The 17,410-nt window shown below is 44.7% G+C and overlaps 1 protein-coding gene across 1 annotated transcript in view; it reads left to right on the top strand.

The window, feature by feature from the left end:
* The first annotated feature begins 1,501 nt into the window (after positions 1-1,501).
* The window catches only part of LOC143930334 (microsomal triglyceride transfer protein-like), a 250,550-nt gene continuing 234,641 nt past the window's right edge, over positions 1,502-17,410 (top strand). The window contains exons 1-2 of the mRNA XM_077454590.1: positions 1,502-1,775; positions 11,055-11,242. Of these exons, the coding sequence (XP_077310716.1) occupies positions 1,541-1,775; positions 11,055-11,242 (423 nt within the window). The 5' untranslated portion in view covers positions 1,502-1,540. The remainder of the gene's footprint in view (positions 1,776-11,054; positions 11,243-17,410) is intronic.

The raw sequence follows: 17,410 nt of genomic DNA on the forward strand, positions 1-17,410 counted from the left end.
AACCATTTGTGTAGTTTCGCTGGCATGGCGTACCACTGAGTAAGTAATTTATAGGAGGTTTCCTGTGTTCTGGTGCTCAAGGAGCATTTATGTGCCAGAACACAGGCCTTCCCCCATTGACCGTCAGAGAGTTCAGTCCCAAGAGCCTCAGACCATTGCTCTCTGAGTCTCTCCATTTGCCCTCCCCCTGTATTCCCCCAACCACTTTTTATGACAATAACTTTCATACAAACCTTTAAAATTAGCACTTTTGGTTTTTCATGTTCATGACCCATAGACTTTAACAGTGTTCCGCGGCTTCAGGGGTGGACTAACAACTATGGGGTCCCAGGGCAATGGAGATTATGGGGCCCCCAGGCAATCAGAGATTATGGGGCCACACAGTATACAATCACACAGTATACACATACATGTACACACGGTATACACAGACATGTTTCTATTGGCTGAGAAGGTACTGGAGAGGTGGGGCAGCTATAATCTCAGGTTTTTTTTGACCAAAAGTATGTTGGTAAGGGATATTTCAGACACAGATGTAAATAAACACAGATTTTTACATACTGTCCCTGGTTTTACTGAGGCTGGCAACCCTGATGGGGCCCCCTAGTGGCCCGGGGCCCTCGGGCAGTGCCCGAGTTGCTGAATGGTCAGTCCACCCCTGCGCGTATTTCAAATTTACTGCAAACAACTCATAATGTTTGCTGTTTGGCAAACAGGAGAACACCCAATGTTCGAGTCGAACTTATGTTCATACGTATTTTTCCCAAAGACAACCTCTGGATATGACGCTGAGCACATGCACTCAACTTCTTTGGTCTACCATGGCGAGGCTTGCTCTGAGTGGAACCTGTTCTGGTTAACCGCTGTGGGGTCTTGGCAATCTTCTTATGGCCATCTTTATGTTAAACAACAATTCTTTTTTTCAGACTCTCAGAGAGTTCTTTGCCATGAGGTGCCATGTTGAACTTTCAGTGACCAGTATAAGAGAGTGAGAGTGATAACACCAAATTCATCACACCTGCCCCCCATTCACAACTGAGACCTTGTAACACTAATGAGTCACATGACACAGGGAAGGAAAAATGGCTAATTGGCCCCAATTTGGACATTTTCAGTTAGGGGTGTACTCACTTTTGTTGCCAGCAGTTTAGACATTATTGGTTGTGTGTTGAGTTATTTTGAGGGGACAGCAAATTTACACTGTTATACAAGCTGTACACTCACTACTTTCCATTGTAGCAAAGTGTCATTACTTCAGTGTTGTCACATGAAAAGATATAATAAAATATTTACAAAAATGTGAGGGGTGTACTCACTTTTGTAAGATACTGTACAATCAGATTGTATTGTATGTGGTGAGCTTAAGAGTTACTAAAAGAAGAGGACAGGGGACAGGTGGGACCCAAGCTGTACAGAAGTGAGTAGAAGTCCTGGGAGGAGTTTAGAAGCACTTTCACTTATCAAATCCAAATATTCTAGCTAAACATCTCCATGGATCTGATCAATGATTAAAAGGGGCAGGAAAAGCAGCAGCTAGAAAATGCCCAAGTATCCTTTCTCCTGTCCAGGACAGACCTCAGTTCCTGTGACCATTATTCCTGAGAACTATACCCTCCTATGGGATGGCAGCTGTCTGAATGAGACTTCTCTTTACATATATAAGAAGAGTGTGTACGAGCCAAAAACTCTTCTAACATTCCCAGGTGACTTGTGTAATCTGGCCCCAGGGAGCATGCTGCCTGTACTCCTTGTCCTCCTCTGCTTCGTTAGGCTGGGTAAGTCACAAACTTTAACTTTTGGATAGAAAATAAATCACATTTTTTTTTTTTTTGCTGTCTGCCCCAGTTGGGAGAATTTACCCCCCTCTATGTGTCCCAGAGACCATTGTCACCACAACAGACATAGAGGGGAAATTTCCATTAGGGATACCTGTTTCAGTGACAACTAAGAAGAAATATCCTGTTACTTTGATATATGTCTGTAGGACAGGAGATGGAGGCATAGCTCGTTATTGGGACAAATACAGAAAAAAAATGTTTTAACCATATTCCTCATTTTGTAAAGCTCTGTGCAAACTGTTGGCGCTATATAAATCCTGTATAATATTCCCTATGCAACCCAAAAGGTGTTGGGCCCATTCACACGCGCTAGGCTTTCCTGTGTAATTCACTACGCATTAAAAATGCAGTCCATTTCCGATCTGCCGTAGGTGTCAATTATAAGTTAATGACACCCAAATGCAGGTTGCAAACACAGTGCTTTTGCCCGCACCGGATTGCATGGTAGAAAAAGTGCATTTCTAAAAGTATTACATGCAGTACTTTTGTTGCGTTTCGGTGCGATTTTAGCGTGTTTTAAAGGAATGGGCTAAAATCTCACTGCACAGAACTGCACGTGAATCGCACAGTGCATTCCTATGTGATTCCTGTGCGGGCATGTTGTGAACTGGACCTTTGGGCTTAGATCTATTTTAAAGCTGAACTCTAGGTTTAATCTTTATAACATAAAGACATTGGTCCAGCTTTGAGGTCAATACATATCTTATATAGTTGGTGGGACTGCTGGGGAAGCTGGCAATCACTCTAGTAGTCAGCACTAATACAGTGTTATAGCAGCAGTCTTCAGGGTCCTATACCAAGCCCCTTAGCACTGACCATGTGCGCTGTATGGCAGAATGTGATGAGCTCTATTTCTTTTGCTGCTTTGTGAGTACATTATGTTTACAATACATTTGGATTCATGTTACGGTGTTGCAATTCCATTGCAAGCAAGTGTGGTGCTGGAAGAGCTGAGGAGTGTGTAAATAGACTGTACAGATGAAGTTGTCCCTGAAGAGTTTTGCTAAAGTCAAATGGGCAGCCCATAATAGCCTTATGCCCATCCAAGTTCAATACCCGTCAGGAATTGGAAAGACCAGATTCTGTGGACTACACAGAGAGAACCAAAACGCCTGTAAAGTGAATATATAAGCGTTTATTACAGGGGCGGATCCAGGGGGGGGCAACGGGTCAATTGCCCCCTCCAAGAATACCGCCAGCTGATGACAGCACGGCCGATTCCGCGGGTGCAATCGTGGCCGGTTCCGCGGGTACCCGCGCGGCCGGTTCCGCGGGTGATTGCGCTGAGTGGACGGGTGAGGGGGGGCAGCTGGGCGGCTTAGGAGGGCTGCTGGCCAATCAGGAAGCCAGCAGGCAGGGGAGCAGGGAGATGACATCATCTCTCACTGCCCTGCATCCCTCCAGTTCCGCCCTCACTGTGCAGGAAGCTGTGTGCAGCAGAGAGATTACATCATCTCTCTGCTGCCTATCTTCACTCTGGGCTCAACAAAAGACCACCTTAGCAGAAAAGTGACACAGTAGGTGACAATACGCAATGTGTGGCAGGCTACGTGGCAAGTGGCAATCCGCAATGTGTGGCAGACTACGTGGCAAGTGGCAATCCGCAATGTGTGGCAGACTATGTGGCAAGTGGCAATCCGCAATGTGTGGAAGGCGACTGGGCAAGTGACAATCCGCAATGTGTGGCAGGCTACGTGGCAAGTGGCAATCCGCAATGTGTGGCAGGCAACGTGGCAAGTGACAATCCGCAATGTGTGGCAGGTGACGTGGCAAGTGACAATCCGCAATGCGTGGCAGGCGACGTGGCAAGTGACAATCCCCAATGTGTGGCAGGTGACGTGGCAAGTGGCAATCCACAATGTGTGGCAGGCGACGTGGCAAGTGACAATCCGCAATGTGTGGCAGGTGACGTGGCAAGTGGCAATCCACAATGTGTGGCAGGCTACGTGGCAATCCGCATCTGGTGGCAGGCGACGTGGCAAGTGACAATCCGCAATGTGTGGCAGGTGACGTGGCAAGTGACAATCCGCAATGTGTGGCATGCTACGCTGCAAGTGGCAATCCGCAATGTGTGGCAGGCAACGTGGCAAGTGACAATCCGCAATGTGTGGCAGGCTACGTGGAAAGTGAAAATCCGCAATGTGTGGCAGGTGACGTGGCAAGTAACAATCCACATTTGGTGGCAAGTGACAATCCGCATTTGGTGGCAGGCGACATGGCAAATTACACCCTCAGGGCTCCCACTGATTCTGCATTATGGTGAGTTGAACCATTTAATTTTATTTTACAATGTATTAATAGAAATAATGCGCTTCAGTCATCCTGACACCATAACAACCATGGTGCCGTAATGATCGAAGCACCAATACCAGCCATTTCCCATATAAATTGCCCCCAAAAAAACATATTTTATAGCAGTGCCCCTCCCGAGATTAGACTCTGGATCCGCCCCTGGTTTATTAGGATAATGATATACAAATACACAAACACCTCCAATACCAGTGACAATAAACCAAACAGTGACCCACAAATAACTATACACAGTAGATGGGGAATACCATAATCAAGAACGTAAGCCAGGCCAGGGTCATACACAGAGGATGAGCAGATAAAAAAGGGCAGTTCCAGAATCACAAACGTAAGTCAAGCCAGGGTCATACACAGGGAATCCGCACATGGGGAAAGGTGAATGGGAATCAGGGCACAAGGCAAGGATGCAAGGGAATTGGAATAAAGGAGGGACAGGATCAGGACAGGCTCTGGATGGAGATCAGATACAGGCTCAGGTACAGGTCACAGGCTAGCAGGTCAGGGTGCAAGGATGATACCAAGGCGAAGAGAGCAATCATCAGCCGGGTAGTTATATGAATGCCCAGGGCTGGACTGGGACAGAAATTCGGCCCTGGACGTCATCCAGACCGGCCCACTTACGTTTTGAGTGTCCCATCAGCATCCCCTTTACATCAGATTCTCACCAGCAGCCCCCTTACATCAGAGTCCTATCACCAGCTCTTTACATCAGAGTCCCACCACCAGCTCCTTACATCAGAGTCCCACCACCAGCTCCTTACATCAGAGTCCTATCACCAGCTCTTTACATCAGAGTACCACCACCAGCTCCTTACATCAGAGTCCCACCACAAGTTCCTTACATCAGAGTCCCACCACAAGTTCCTTACATCAGAGTCCCACCACAAGTTCCTTACATCAGAGTCCCACCACCAGCTCCTTACATCAGAGTCCCACCACCAGCTCCTTACATCAGAGTCCCACCACCAGCTCCTTACATCAGAGTCCCACCACCAGCTCCTTACATCAGAGTCCCACCACCAGCTCCTTACATCAGAGTCCCACCACCAGCTCCTTACATCAGAGTGTCCCCCTCCCACATGTACTCACGGTTCTAAAGGCAGCCTCTCTTCTTCCTCTCTCCAGTCATGTGATAACAAGCGATAGGGGAGAGAGGAAGGAAAGTCTGCTGACCGTGTCTATCTCCCCCTGCAGGCTGGAGGGAGCAGAAAGGCTAATGCTCTCTCCAGCATATGTCGGAGACTGCTCCTCCTGACAGGAGTGAAATCGAAATCACTCACTGTCAGAGAGGAGCGGCTCCAGGACTGCACCAGACCGGCCCACTGAGCCATCGGCCCACCGGGAATCTCCCGGTAGTCCCGATGGCCAGTACATGCCTGTGAATGCCTGTAATTAGCCTCAAGTGACAACTGAATGCAGGAGGTGCTGTCTGCTCCACAGTGGAAACACCCAGTGGTGGACACCGGTATTACAGCCAAAGGATCCAACAGTGCAACTAACAGGTGAATCCCTCCACTACAGATCCAGAGTGTTGGAAGACACCCGCTGGTGAACACTGGTACTTCGATCCAAGAGACCGACAGCATCCACGGGCGAAAGCTTTACTGACAACTCCTTATAAAATACAAAAACAAAACTGCAAGGACTTTACAACAAAGGCGTTTGAATTGGAGTGCGGCTGTCCAGATTTTCTTTCTTCATTATCACATGCTGAGCCTGCATCTGCAGCCTCCATCTTGAGGAGGGTGTTACCTCAACACACCTACCTGGAGTGGTAATAGGGTTGGCACCTTATCCCTTTAAACTTGAACACATATTAATTACACAGGTTCTGTGGCTGATTAAATGGTAATTAAACTCACTTGGTGCATTGTTTGCATTTAATTAGCCTCAGAACTTGTGTAATTGAAAAGTGTTAAGCCTCGTACACACGATTGGACTTTCCGACGGGAAATGTGTGATAACAGGCTGTTGTCGGTAAATCCGACCATGTGTATGCTCCATCGGAAAATTGTTGTCGGACTTTTCGCCAACAAATGTGTCCCAGGTGACTGCGTGGCATATCACGGCGCCCTGCGCCGCTCGAATGACACAGTACGAATGACGGCACCGCGAGCGGAGCGGGGAACGAGGGGGGGGCTTCATTCCCCCACATCGCTGGACCCTGGGACAGGTAAGTGTCCAATTATTAAAAGTCAGCAGCTGCAGTATTTGTAGCTGCTGACTTTTAATCTTTTTTTTTTTAGGGGGTACCCCACTTTAAGAGATTTGATTTGTAAGCAATCAGGCAGGCCCTTGCACTACATGGTTTTGGTCAATTTAAACACAAAAATCTGCAGAAAATCTTATAGTGTGTTAGTGCCTTAAGCCCTCGTACACACAGTATGATTGTTGGCAGGGGATTGTCTGTTGACAGACTGTTGTCCTAAAATCTTACCGTTAGTACGCTCCTTTTGACAATCGTCCAATTTTCAACCAACAAATGTTGGATGACAGGCTAGTAAATTTTTGTCAGACAATGGCTTGAAATCATATTTTCGTATGGTCAGTACACAAATCCATCACACAAAATTCAAAAGTACAAACTAGGGTTGCCACCTCATCCCTTTAAAACCGATCACATATTAATTGCACAGTTTCTGTGGCTGATTAAGGTGATAATTAAACTCACTTGGGGCCTTATCTGCATGAAATTAGCCTCAGAACCTGTGTAATTCATATGTGTTTGGGTTTAAAGGGATGAGGTGGCAACTCTATTACAAACACATATGCTGGGAATCAATGCTCTCCAAACACAAAATTAGCAAAATGAGCCCAAAGGGTGGTGCTAAAGAGCTGAAATTCCTTGCAGTGCGTCACTACGTTCGTGTTTGTGGCATGACAATTGTGTATCGTTAGTATGCAAGACGAGATTCTGGCACATGCCCTTTTGACAAAAATCAGACACTTGGTTGGCCAACAATCGTACCTTGTACACACGGTTTGATTGTTGTACGACTGAGCATGTTATTTTTGTCAAAAGAGCATGTGCAGGATTTTGTCTACCATACTAACTATCCGCAAATTGTTGTTGACAAACACGTAAGTAATGACATACTATGAGAGTGTAAAGTAAAGTAAAGTAAAGAGCATATGTAAAGCACTACGTAAATTGACAGCGCTATATAAGTACCTGAAATAATAATAAATAATAATAATAATAGAGAGGAAGTTAATTTCTAGAGGACCACCCTTTGGGCCCCTTCGGCTTGATTTGCATTGATTTGCGATTTTCAGATCGTACAAAACAAATGCCTTGTAAAATAAATGTTTGGCATAACTACATCAGTATCACCAGCAAAGCAGCTTCATCATTATTCCATTAAAGAAGCTAAGAATGTGCGCTGCATTTCGACATTTCATAAATTGCCATTTCACAAATGTTAATTCTAGATTACGAACAGTAATTTACAAGACAGAACTCTTCCCAGTCGTTCCTTGATTCCGAGCATGCGTGTTTGTCCTTTCGACTTTTGTGTGATGATTTCTGTACTGACCATACGAAAATCAGACATTGAGTTCACATCCGACAAAAATTTTATACCCTGCACATCCAGCTTTTGTCTGACGAAAAAGTCAAATCGCCAGTCGAAAGCACCGTACTAACGATCTGAATATCTGTAGACAGCTTGTCTTATGAATTTTCCCCTTCTGATTGTCTTATTGTGTGCACAAGGCCTTAAGGTTTGACCTCATATTATATCATTTGGGTAAATCTGAAGACAAAAATCTGCAGAAAATCTAATAGTGTGTATGGGGCCTTAAGCCTTGTACACACGGTACAATTGTTGGACAACCGAGCGTCTGCATACTAACGTCACACAAATTGTCGTGCCACGAACACAAACATAGTGACGTACTACGAGGAATTTCAGCTCTTGAGTGCCACCCTTTGGGCCCCTTCTGCTAACTGTGTGTTTGGTGAGCATTGATTCTGAGCATGCGTGTTACTTTCGACTTTTGTGTAACGGATTTGTGTACTGACCATCTGAAAGTCTGACATGGAGCTGTCGTTTGACAAAAACTTACTAGCCTGTCATCCAACAAATTTGTTGGCCGAAAATTGGAAAACAATTGTTAAAAGGAGCAGACTAATGGTAAGAACTTCGGACAGCAACCTGTCAAATGACAATGCCCTTCTGTGAACGAGGCTTCAAGCCTCGTACACACGATCAGATTATTGGCAGGGAATTGTGTGATGACCTAAAATCTGACCGCTCCATCAGACAATTGTTATCCAACTTTTCGGCCAAAAAATATTGGATGGCAGGCTTGTAAATTTTTGGCGGATATCGGTCTGTTGTCAGATTTTCATCTCGTCTGTACACAAAAGTCCTTCACACAAAAGTCCAAAGTACAAACTCGCATGCTCAGACGCAAGAACGAGCAGTAAGCGGTCGGTTTTGTAAACTAGAGTTAGTAATGGAGAATTAACATTCGTGACGCAGCAAATTATGAAATGTCGAAATGCAGCGCACAATTCTCTTCTTCTTTAATGGGATAAAAATTAAGCTTTGCTGGTGATATTGATGTACTGTAGTTCTGCCAAACATATTTTAAAAGGCTTTTTTTTCCTAGTGATATCAAGAATAATATTATTATGCTTGATTTTTTTTTTTTGGCTAAGTTACCACAACACCATTATCCCATTGTTTTTAAGATCAAAGGTACAACTATGTTGGTGTCCCTTGTTAATTTTAGCTTAAATTATTTTTTTTAATTGTAACTGCCTACACCCAAACTGTCATTTGAAGTAAAGCACATAGCCAAGTATTATTCTACACAATGTTTTTTTATTGTGTATTAAAAAAATAAAAAATTTGAGATGCTATCTGCCATCCAAATATAAAGAACTTAACCAAAAATTGCATTCTATGCATACAAAAATATAGAAAATATAACAAATAAAATCATTATTCCAAAACAAAGAAAAAAATAAGGAAATTAGTAATTGGTGAAGAGCTGAAAATCTCCAGTCCAGCGGCCTTGTTGGGGGTCTTGTGGCTGGTATTGCCACTGTCCGCCATGTGGCTGTGGTGGGTGGGGTGGCTGAGGAGGTGGTGGAGGTGGGGCCTCAAAATCCAAAATGTGTGTTTTTTCCAAAATTTGGCCCCTCCCCGCCTTGTTGAGTTCCTCACACCTTCTCCTTTGCTCAACATCCATCTCCCTTAATTTGTTTGCCATCAGACACCCAAATAGCGTTTGTCCGGATGGCAGTAGTGGCATGGCTGAGGAAGGCAGCTGTGGCCTCATCCAGATTCCTGCTCTTCCTGGCCCTTTTAGCAGGAGGGCATGGGGGGGGGGGGGGGGGATCTGGGACTCCATCTGGCTGCTGACCATGGGCTCCTCCTGACTGACACTTTCCTGTTTTTGAAAATGGGACATAATTTAAATTTTTGGTTAGGGTTTGGTCATCAATCACACACAATTTTGATCTCCTCACTGTTGCAAATTGAATGAGGACCAATAGAAAAAACTATCATTTTGACCCTAGCATTTTTTATTCTTGTTCAAATCATTTTTGGTCACTACTGTCTATTGATATGGAAACCACTGTGTTAAGGCAGAAATATTTTAACAATAACGTCTAGTTATCATCATTGTATTCTTGGATATAAATATGTTCAACAATGCTATACCTGAGTCAAGCTGGGCTCCTCCACATCTTCATCCTGTGCAGCAGGACCTGTGTGGATCTCAGAAGCTGCGGCCTCAGCAGATGTTGAAGGGAGTGTAGACAGCGATGGCCTGGGTTCTGTCTGGTCGGTCAAAAACCGCAGGCTGTTGTAATAACACAGCCTGGGGACATATATGTCATCTGCTGATGTTCTAGATTAGAGATGGCCTTGCGGTTCGCCCGGCAGTCGGTTTGCGGCAAACTATGCTCGTTCGCGATTCGCCAAACCGGCGGACTTCTGGCGCAGTTCGCGGCAGACATATTTGTTTACATTGTGAAGAACTTTGACCCATGACACATCCATCATGGGGTACAGGACAGCTAATTTGAGACATTTCAGCACATGGACATACCCCCTACCTTATAAATAGACCTGATCTGGCGGCCATTTTACATTCTGTCTTTTGTCAGTGTAGGGAAAGGACGCTGTGTGGAGCAGGGACAGTCAGTCTAATCACTAGCTAGCTAATTTGCTATTACTATTAGGTCCACAAAAGTCCTTTTAAGGACTGGTATAGGTGTACAGTATATAGGGTTGTAATACACTTACAATATACTTTCTTTCAAATATAGAAAGTATATTCTGGTGCACTGCAGTGCTGAGCGCTGATCGATTCTGCAGCTGTCTTTTATCAGTGTAGGGACTGAGGGACAGTTTGGTGTTTGGAGCAGGGACAGTCTGCAAATCACTAGCTACTAGGTCCACAAAGGTCCTTTTAAGGACTGGTATAGGTGTACAGTATATAGGGTTGTAATACACTTATAATATACTTTCTTTCAAATATAGAAAGTATATTATGGTGCACTGCTGACTGCTGTGCTGCTGAGTGCTAAATTTTCTCCATTGTTTTAAGTCGTATTAAGTGGCTGCGTCCGCGAATCGTGAATGATTATGTTTTTTTTTTTAAAATCAATAAAAAATATTGATCAAAAAAGAAGTCACAAGACTGCTATATACTGCTGATGAGAAAATACATTTTGCAGTCTATATGTTTATATGTGTTAATACTTTGCATTTGTTCTGTGTACTGTAGGAGACCAGATAAAATTAATGCAGGGTCCTGGTTTAGTAACATTGTAGGACTGGTTTGTAAAGAAAACTGATTACATTTATATTTTGTGAAAATGTGACTATGGTTTGTCATGTTTATAACAATAAAGATGTATATAAAAATTGCTTTTTGCCACAGGATCTTCAGGAGTTCCATCCTTCAATCCACAAACATTGTACCAATATGAATACACATTGGATATGCAAATTGCAAATGTTGCTAGATCGTCAATACCACAAACGAGACTGGAGGTTCATGCTAATATGGAGACGTATATTCTATGGAGGAACCAGACCCAACCAGATGAACAACTAGTATATTTACAGGTATACATTTTTAATCAATCTTTCAGCACACACAAGTTATTAATAAAACAATTTAATGATTGATTAACACCCCAATGAAATATAATGTGTTTTCTTATCCTAATAATCCAGTTTATTTATGCCTAAAAGCAACCTTTTGGTTTATTGCTCTCCACTCCAGTGCTCTGTGCACTCAATTTATTTTATCCCCCAGATCACCATTTTTGTTACCCGTCTCTGCACTCATTTTGTCTTATCAATATCTGTTTGTAAGTGAAGTCTCCAGAACTGGAAACCGTATTCTAAATGAGGTCTCACTAAAGATCTATATAGGGGAATCAGGACCTCCTTCCTCCTGCTGGTTTGCGCATTTTGCAATCATCTGAAATAAGTACCCCAAATATTTTTCCTCTGTAGTGCTGGCCAACACTGTACCCCTCAATGTTGTACTCTCTCAAGGGATTCTTTTTGCCTAGGTGTATTGCTTTACATTTAGGAACATTGAACTGCAGTCTCCACAGCTTTGACCAGTCTTCCAGCAATGCCAAATCATGTTCCATGTTACAGACACATCCAGAGATATCAACCCTGTTACACGCCTTTTTATCATCAGTAAAAAGACATACCTTGCCCAACGAACCTTTAGTTATATCACTTACATATAGATTTATAGCAATGATGGACTATAATCGTAATACAGTATGTTTCCTCATCATTCCCTGCTTGTAGTTGTGTCTCTTTAATGCTGGGCACCAGTGACTGTCATCATATTGGTGAGCATAACACAATGGGTTTTGGGGTTAGTAGTCTTTCTGACCAGCAATTCCATTGCCTAACCATAGACCGGGACTACACATCCCAGGGATCTTTGCTACCAGTCGAGGAGACATCTGGTAAAACCTATAAAGAAGCCTATAAAGAAGACCAGAGTTCAGCCTCATGCTCTCTTCTTCCTGGGCCTTGCGAAATTCACACCTCTCCGTGATGGGGAGAGAGAGGTTGCGGCCTACCACACTTTGTCCAATTGACTCCAACCTAGCCTTGGATGGCCCAGCTCTGCTTGCTGTTCTTCAGACATCTACCTGGCACCAACTCAACAGCTCGACATCACGTTCATCCGCGCTCCACACAACCGTGGGTCATCGCTGGTGTTTCCACTCACAGACGTCTATTCCCAGGTCACTGCCTGCAAGGCATCTAGTTAAGTTCAGTCATTGGTGAGAGGGCAATTTTCCAGCTTCTGCAATCTTTCCCTGATTACTTTATTTGAACGCTGTGTACAGACACCTTTACCTTGGGATCACTTTACTACAAATTCCATTTGAATACTGTACATAGACACCTTTACCTACAGCCATTTTAAGGAGTACCATTAGTCTGTTTAAGCCAGTCAGTCTGTTAATGCATCACTGTGCCTTATTGAATATAATCTAATGAGCTCCAACTGCTGGTGAAGACTATCAGGCCTGCACCTTGGACATTGCTTTTGTTACTATTTAAAGGGCCCTACACTATCCTTATTCTGTCTGATCTCTCATTAGGATCCAAAGGTTGAATAGGCCAGCCTGGGGTTCCCCTTTGGAGTGAACTGAAGGTGGGGGATGCGTTGAGGGCTCCTCAGCTGAACTTCTGGTCTTCTCACACCCCCCTGTGGCTGAATCCTAACTTACCATAATTCAGTACCATCCCGGATCCACAGGCCTGGGCCAAACACAAAATACTGACTCTTGAGGACATCCTTCCTCCTGCTGGTTTGCTCATTTTGCAATCATCAGGCCTGGGCCAAACACAAAATACTGACTCTTGAGGACCTCCTTCCTCCTGCTGGTTTGCTCATTTTGCAATCATCTGAAATAAGTACCCCAAATATTTTTCCTCTGTAGTGCTGGCCAACACTGTATCACTAACGGAGAGCTCACTCCCTTTCATGTATTGCGTACCAAATTTAATATACATGCACAGTCCCATTTTAGGTATCTCCAGATAGCACATGCTTATAGATGTAAAGATGTCAGTTCTTAGGTCAACCAAATATACTGGAATATTCGGAGCTTGAATCCACCCTTCGGGTGAAAGATTTGGAGAAACCCATGTCTCAGATTTATGGGTCCCTGCTGGTTGCTGCCATCCCTGAGCTGCCCTCCCTCCACAGGAAATGGGTGGGGGACATACCGGGGCTGGATGAAGATGATTGGAGGGAGATTTGTGATTTTCCATTCTCCCCTCTGGTCTCAGCCAGGGACAAACTGGTCCAATACAAAATTGTACACAGAGCATACTACATACCTCATAGGCTGCACCTGATGTCGTTGATACATTCCCCGGCATGCTAGCGCTGCTCTTATCAGCCAGGGGACCTTTTTCACATTTTCTGGGCTTGCCCAGCAATTGTACTTTATTGGAAGGAAGTTCTCCATGTGATAGCTAGGACCTCTGGGACTAGTGTCCCTTATGACCCTAAATATTGTCTGCCTAGTGGAACAAATGTCAATCCTTAGAGCTAGGAAAATACTCATATCCCTATTGCTGTATTATGCACACAAGGCCATCACGATGAACTGGAAACAATTATCTCTCCCCTCTGTCGGGTTCTGGAAAAACCTGGTGAATGCTAGTATGCCTCTTTATAGAGCCACCTACTCGGGCAGGGGTTGCCCAGGAAAATTTGAAAAGGTGTGGACCTGTTCGTTGGAAGATAATACTACAGCAACTGATGCGATAACCAACCCTTAGATTAACATTATGGTTTTAGTATGATGGTATGCTGACACAAGTATTCTTGTGTCATAATATCCTGCCAATATAATATTGAGCACAGTTTCTCCTGAACTAAACCTTTCCCCACATTGGGTTGTAGATAAGTAAGGTTGGTCTGCCCTGCTGCGGTTTGTTGAGGCTTCAGAGGCAGTATGTACTAGTTATATGATGTGCCTGGTTGTGGTCTGCTGCCGCATCAGAAGTTCTGCCCCTGTGTGGGTAATGGTTGGCCCCTGTGTGGGTAATGTCTGTATGTTAACTAAAAACTCAATAAAAGAAGATTTTGCAAAAAAAAAAAAAAGATGGCAGCTTCCTTGCCTGAAAACAACAGGGGGGTTTACTTACACTCTAAGGCCGCGTACACACGGGCGGACTGTTGGCTCAACTTTGTCCGCTGAACAGTGTTTCAGCGGACAGTCCGCTCGTGTGTGGGGCTTCAGCGGACAGTTTCAGCGGACAGTTTGACGAACAAAGGTTTTCGGAAATTCCGAAAAACTGTCCGCTGAAACTTGGTTTGAGTGAACAGTCCGCCCGTGTGTAGGCCACTTTCGAAATGAGCAAACTGTTCCCGCTCGGAGGGAAGTCTGCTCATTTCGAGCGCGTGTGCAGGTAGGCGGGGCCCACGACGGAGACGTCGCGGGCTCCGCCGCCTGGAATGGACTTAAAGGGGAACCCCAACGCCGAAAAAAAATCGGCGTGGGGGTCCCCCCAAAGTCCACAACAGACCCTTGTCCGAGCACGCTACCCGGCCGGCCAGGAAAGGGGGGCGAGCGAGCGCGCCCCCCCTCCTGAGCCGCACCAGGCCGCGTGCCCTCAACATGGGGGGTGCCTTGGGGAAGGGGGGGGCCGCGCGGCCCCCCCACCCCAAAGCACCTTGTCCCCATGTTGATGAGGACAAGGGCCTCTTCCCGACAACCCTGGCCGTTGGTTGTCGGGGTCTGCGGGCGGGGGGCTTATCGGAATCCGGGAGCCCCCTTTAATAAGGGGGCCCCCGGATACCGGCCCCCCACCCTATGTGAATGAGTATGGGGTACAATGTACCCCTACCCATTCACCTGTAAAATAAAAGTACCCAAAAAAAAAAAACACAACACACGAGATAAAATATTTTATTGCACAGCTCCGGGGGTCTTCCGTCTTCGGGGGTCTTCTCGCCGGACTCCTCCGCTATCTTCTTGTAGCTCTTTTGCTAGCGGAGGAGTCCGGCTTTCTTCCTCCACGCCGCCGGCCTCTTCTCCCGACTTCGGGGGTCTTGTCCCCCTTTTCGGTTCTTCTGCCGGGCCACCGCGCCTTCTTATAGCTCTTTTGCAGGCGGTGGCCTGGTCTTCTGTCGCCGCTGTCGCCGCCGCCTTTCGTTCTTCTTCTTCTTCTTCTTGTTCTTCTCCAGGAGATGTTGACACGTCGCTCTCTCTGGCCGGAATGCCAGAGCCACGCTGAGCGGCCACTTATATAGTGACAATGGGGCGGTGTCACATGGTATATGTCACATGGGCCCAACTTAGTTTGTCAAACAATCCGACAAACAGTCCGCTCAAAATTTGCATGAGCGGACTTGACCACACACGATGAATGAACAGTCCGCTGAAAGCGTGCGCGATGACGTGAACGGCACGTACGACGGGACTCGAAAAACGACGTCCTATACACTGCAATGCAACCTTCGGCGTGTAAATCCTTTCTGAGCATGCGCGGAACTTAGTTTGATGAACAAGCCTACACACGAGCGGACTGTCCGCTCAAACCAAGTTTCAGTGGACTGTCTTACGGGAATTCCGAAAAACTTTGTTCGTCAGACTGTCTGCTGAAACTGTCCGCTGAAGCCCACACACGAGCGGACTGTCCGCTGAAACACTGTTCAGCGGACAAAGTTGGGCGAACAGTCCGCCCGTGTGTACGCGGCCTTACTGAGCCAGTTTCTTTGCTACCTCTGTCTCAAAAAATCCTAGAAAAAGAACCATCATCGACAGAACCAATATGATTGCCCAACTTGTTATTGCTAGTACAATTTATTTCTGAGAAAACAGAACAGAATTAATTGTTTAAATGGTTTTCTACATCCAGGTCTCTCTCAACATATGTGTTGTGCCCAGTTTTCCTTTTAGTGATCCCATTATATTTTTTCCTTCTATCACTAATGTACCTAAAAAGGTTTTATCTTCTTTCTTAATAGATTTAGCTATTTCGTCCACTTTCTGTGGTTTGGCAGCACTGATAGTGTGTTTGGCCTCCTTTTGTCTATTTTTATACTCTTTTCTGTCAGATACACCTCCTGTTTCCTTGGATCTTCTATATGCAGATTTTTTTTCCTTTACTATTCTACTTACCTCTTTAGTGAACCATAATTTTTTTTTCTTCTGTTTATTTGTTTATTCTTACTAACTTGTCTAACATATAATTTAGTTGCCTCTGGGATAGTAGTCTTTAACAGTGCCCACTGATTTTTTTTTCTCCTATTGTTATACTTCAACCTTTCAATAGATTTTTTAGAAATGTCCCCATTTCAGCAAAATGTGTCCTTTTGAAATCTAAAACTTTTGTTTTGTATATGATTTTTCAGTTCTTATTTTAACATCAAACCAAAGACATTGCTGATCACTAGAACCCAAATTTTCTCCCACGTCAACATCAGACAGTTAAACCCCAGTTCAGGTCTTTTTTTGTATCAGGCATACAACACTACTCCTGAGTAGTGATGGGCCAAACACCCCTTGGTTTGGTTCACACCATAACCAGGAGAAAAGTTTAGGCCTGAGCTGCAAGGCCTATTAAAGTCTATGGGACCTGAACTTGAAAAATAAAAAGTCCCCATTTTGAAGGCTTATATGCAAGTAATAGGCCATAAAAGGGCTATGAGGGTCCGGGTACTGCCCTAGGGGACATGCATCAATGCAAATTTTGTTTTACAGGAGCAGTGATTTTAATGATGCTTAAAGTGAAACAATAAAGATGGAAAATTCTTTTAACTATAGAACATTCAGCCTTTAGAATCACTTATTTTGATCTAGGGGAACAATAAAAAAAAGATTTACTTTCATGATCCCCTGCTCCTCCCTGCAGCTAGACCAGTCCCTGCTCGCTCCAGCAATCTATGGTCCTGACATCATCAAGGCAGGGTCCATAGCTCTGCAATGGATGTGTGATGCAGAGGGACAGTCCACCTCCGAGCATCATTTGCTGAGGGAGCAGGAGATCAGGTAAGTAAAACTGTTTCTCCTCTGCTCTAGACAAAGGGAGCTATCAATCTTTGCAGTGCAGGTGTACCCTTAATGCAAGGGATAATTTTACATTTTTCATTTTTCCAGAGATGGGCTTGAAGCTTGTATTCTCTATTAGCCTATTAGCCAAAATAGCAAGTTGACCCACTCATGATTATTGTGAATGGTCATTGCTACCTTGCTTTAGATCTGCTGTAAGACCATTAAGATAATAGAG

This window comes from Lithobates pipiens, unplaced genomic scaffold (assembly GCF_037356315.1).
Source record: "Lithobates pipiens isolate NorthernLeopardFrog02 unplaced genomic scaffold, aLitPip1_a1.2 Scaffold_25, whole genome shotgun sequence".
Taxonomy (NCBI): domain Eukaryota; kingdom Metazoa; phylum Chordata; class Amphibia; order Anura; family Ranidae; genus Lithobates; species Lithobates pipiens.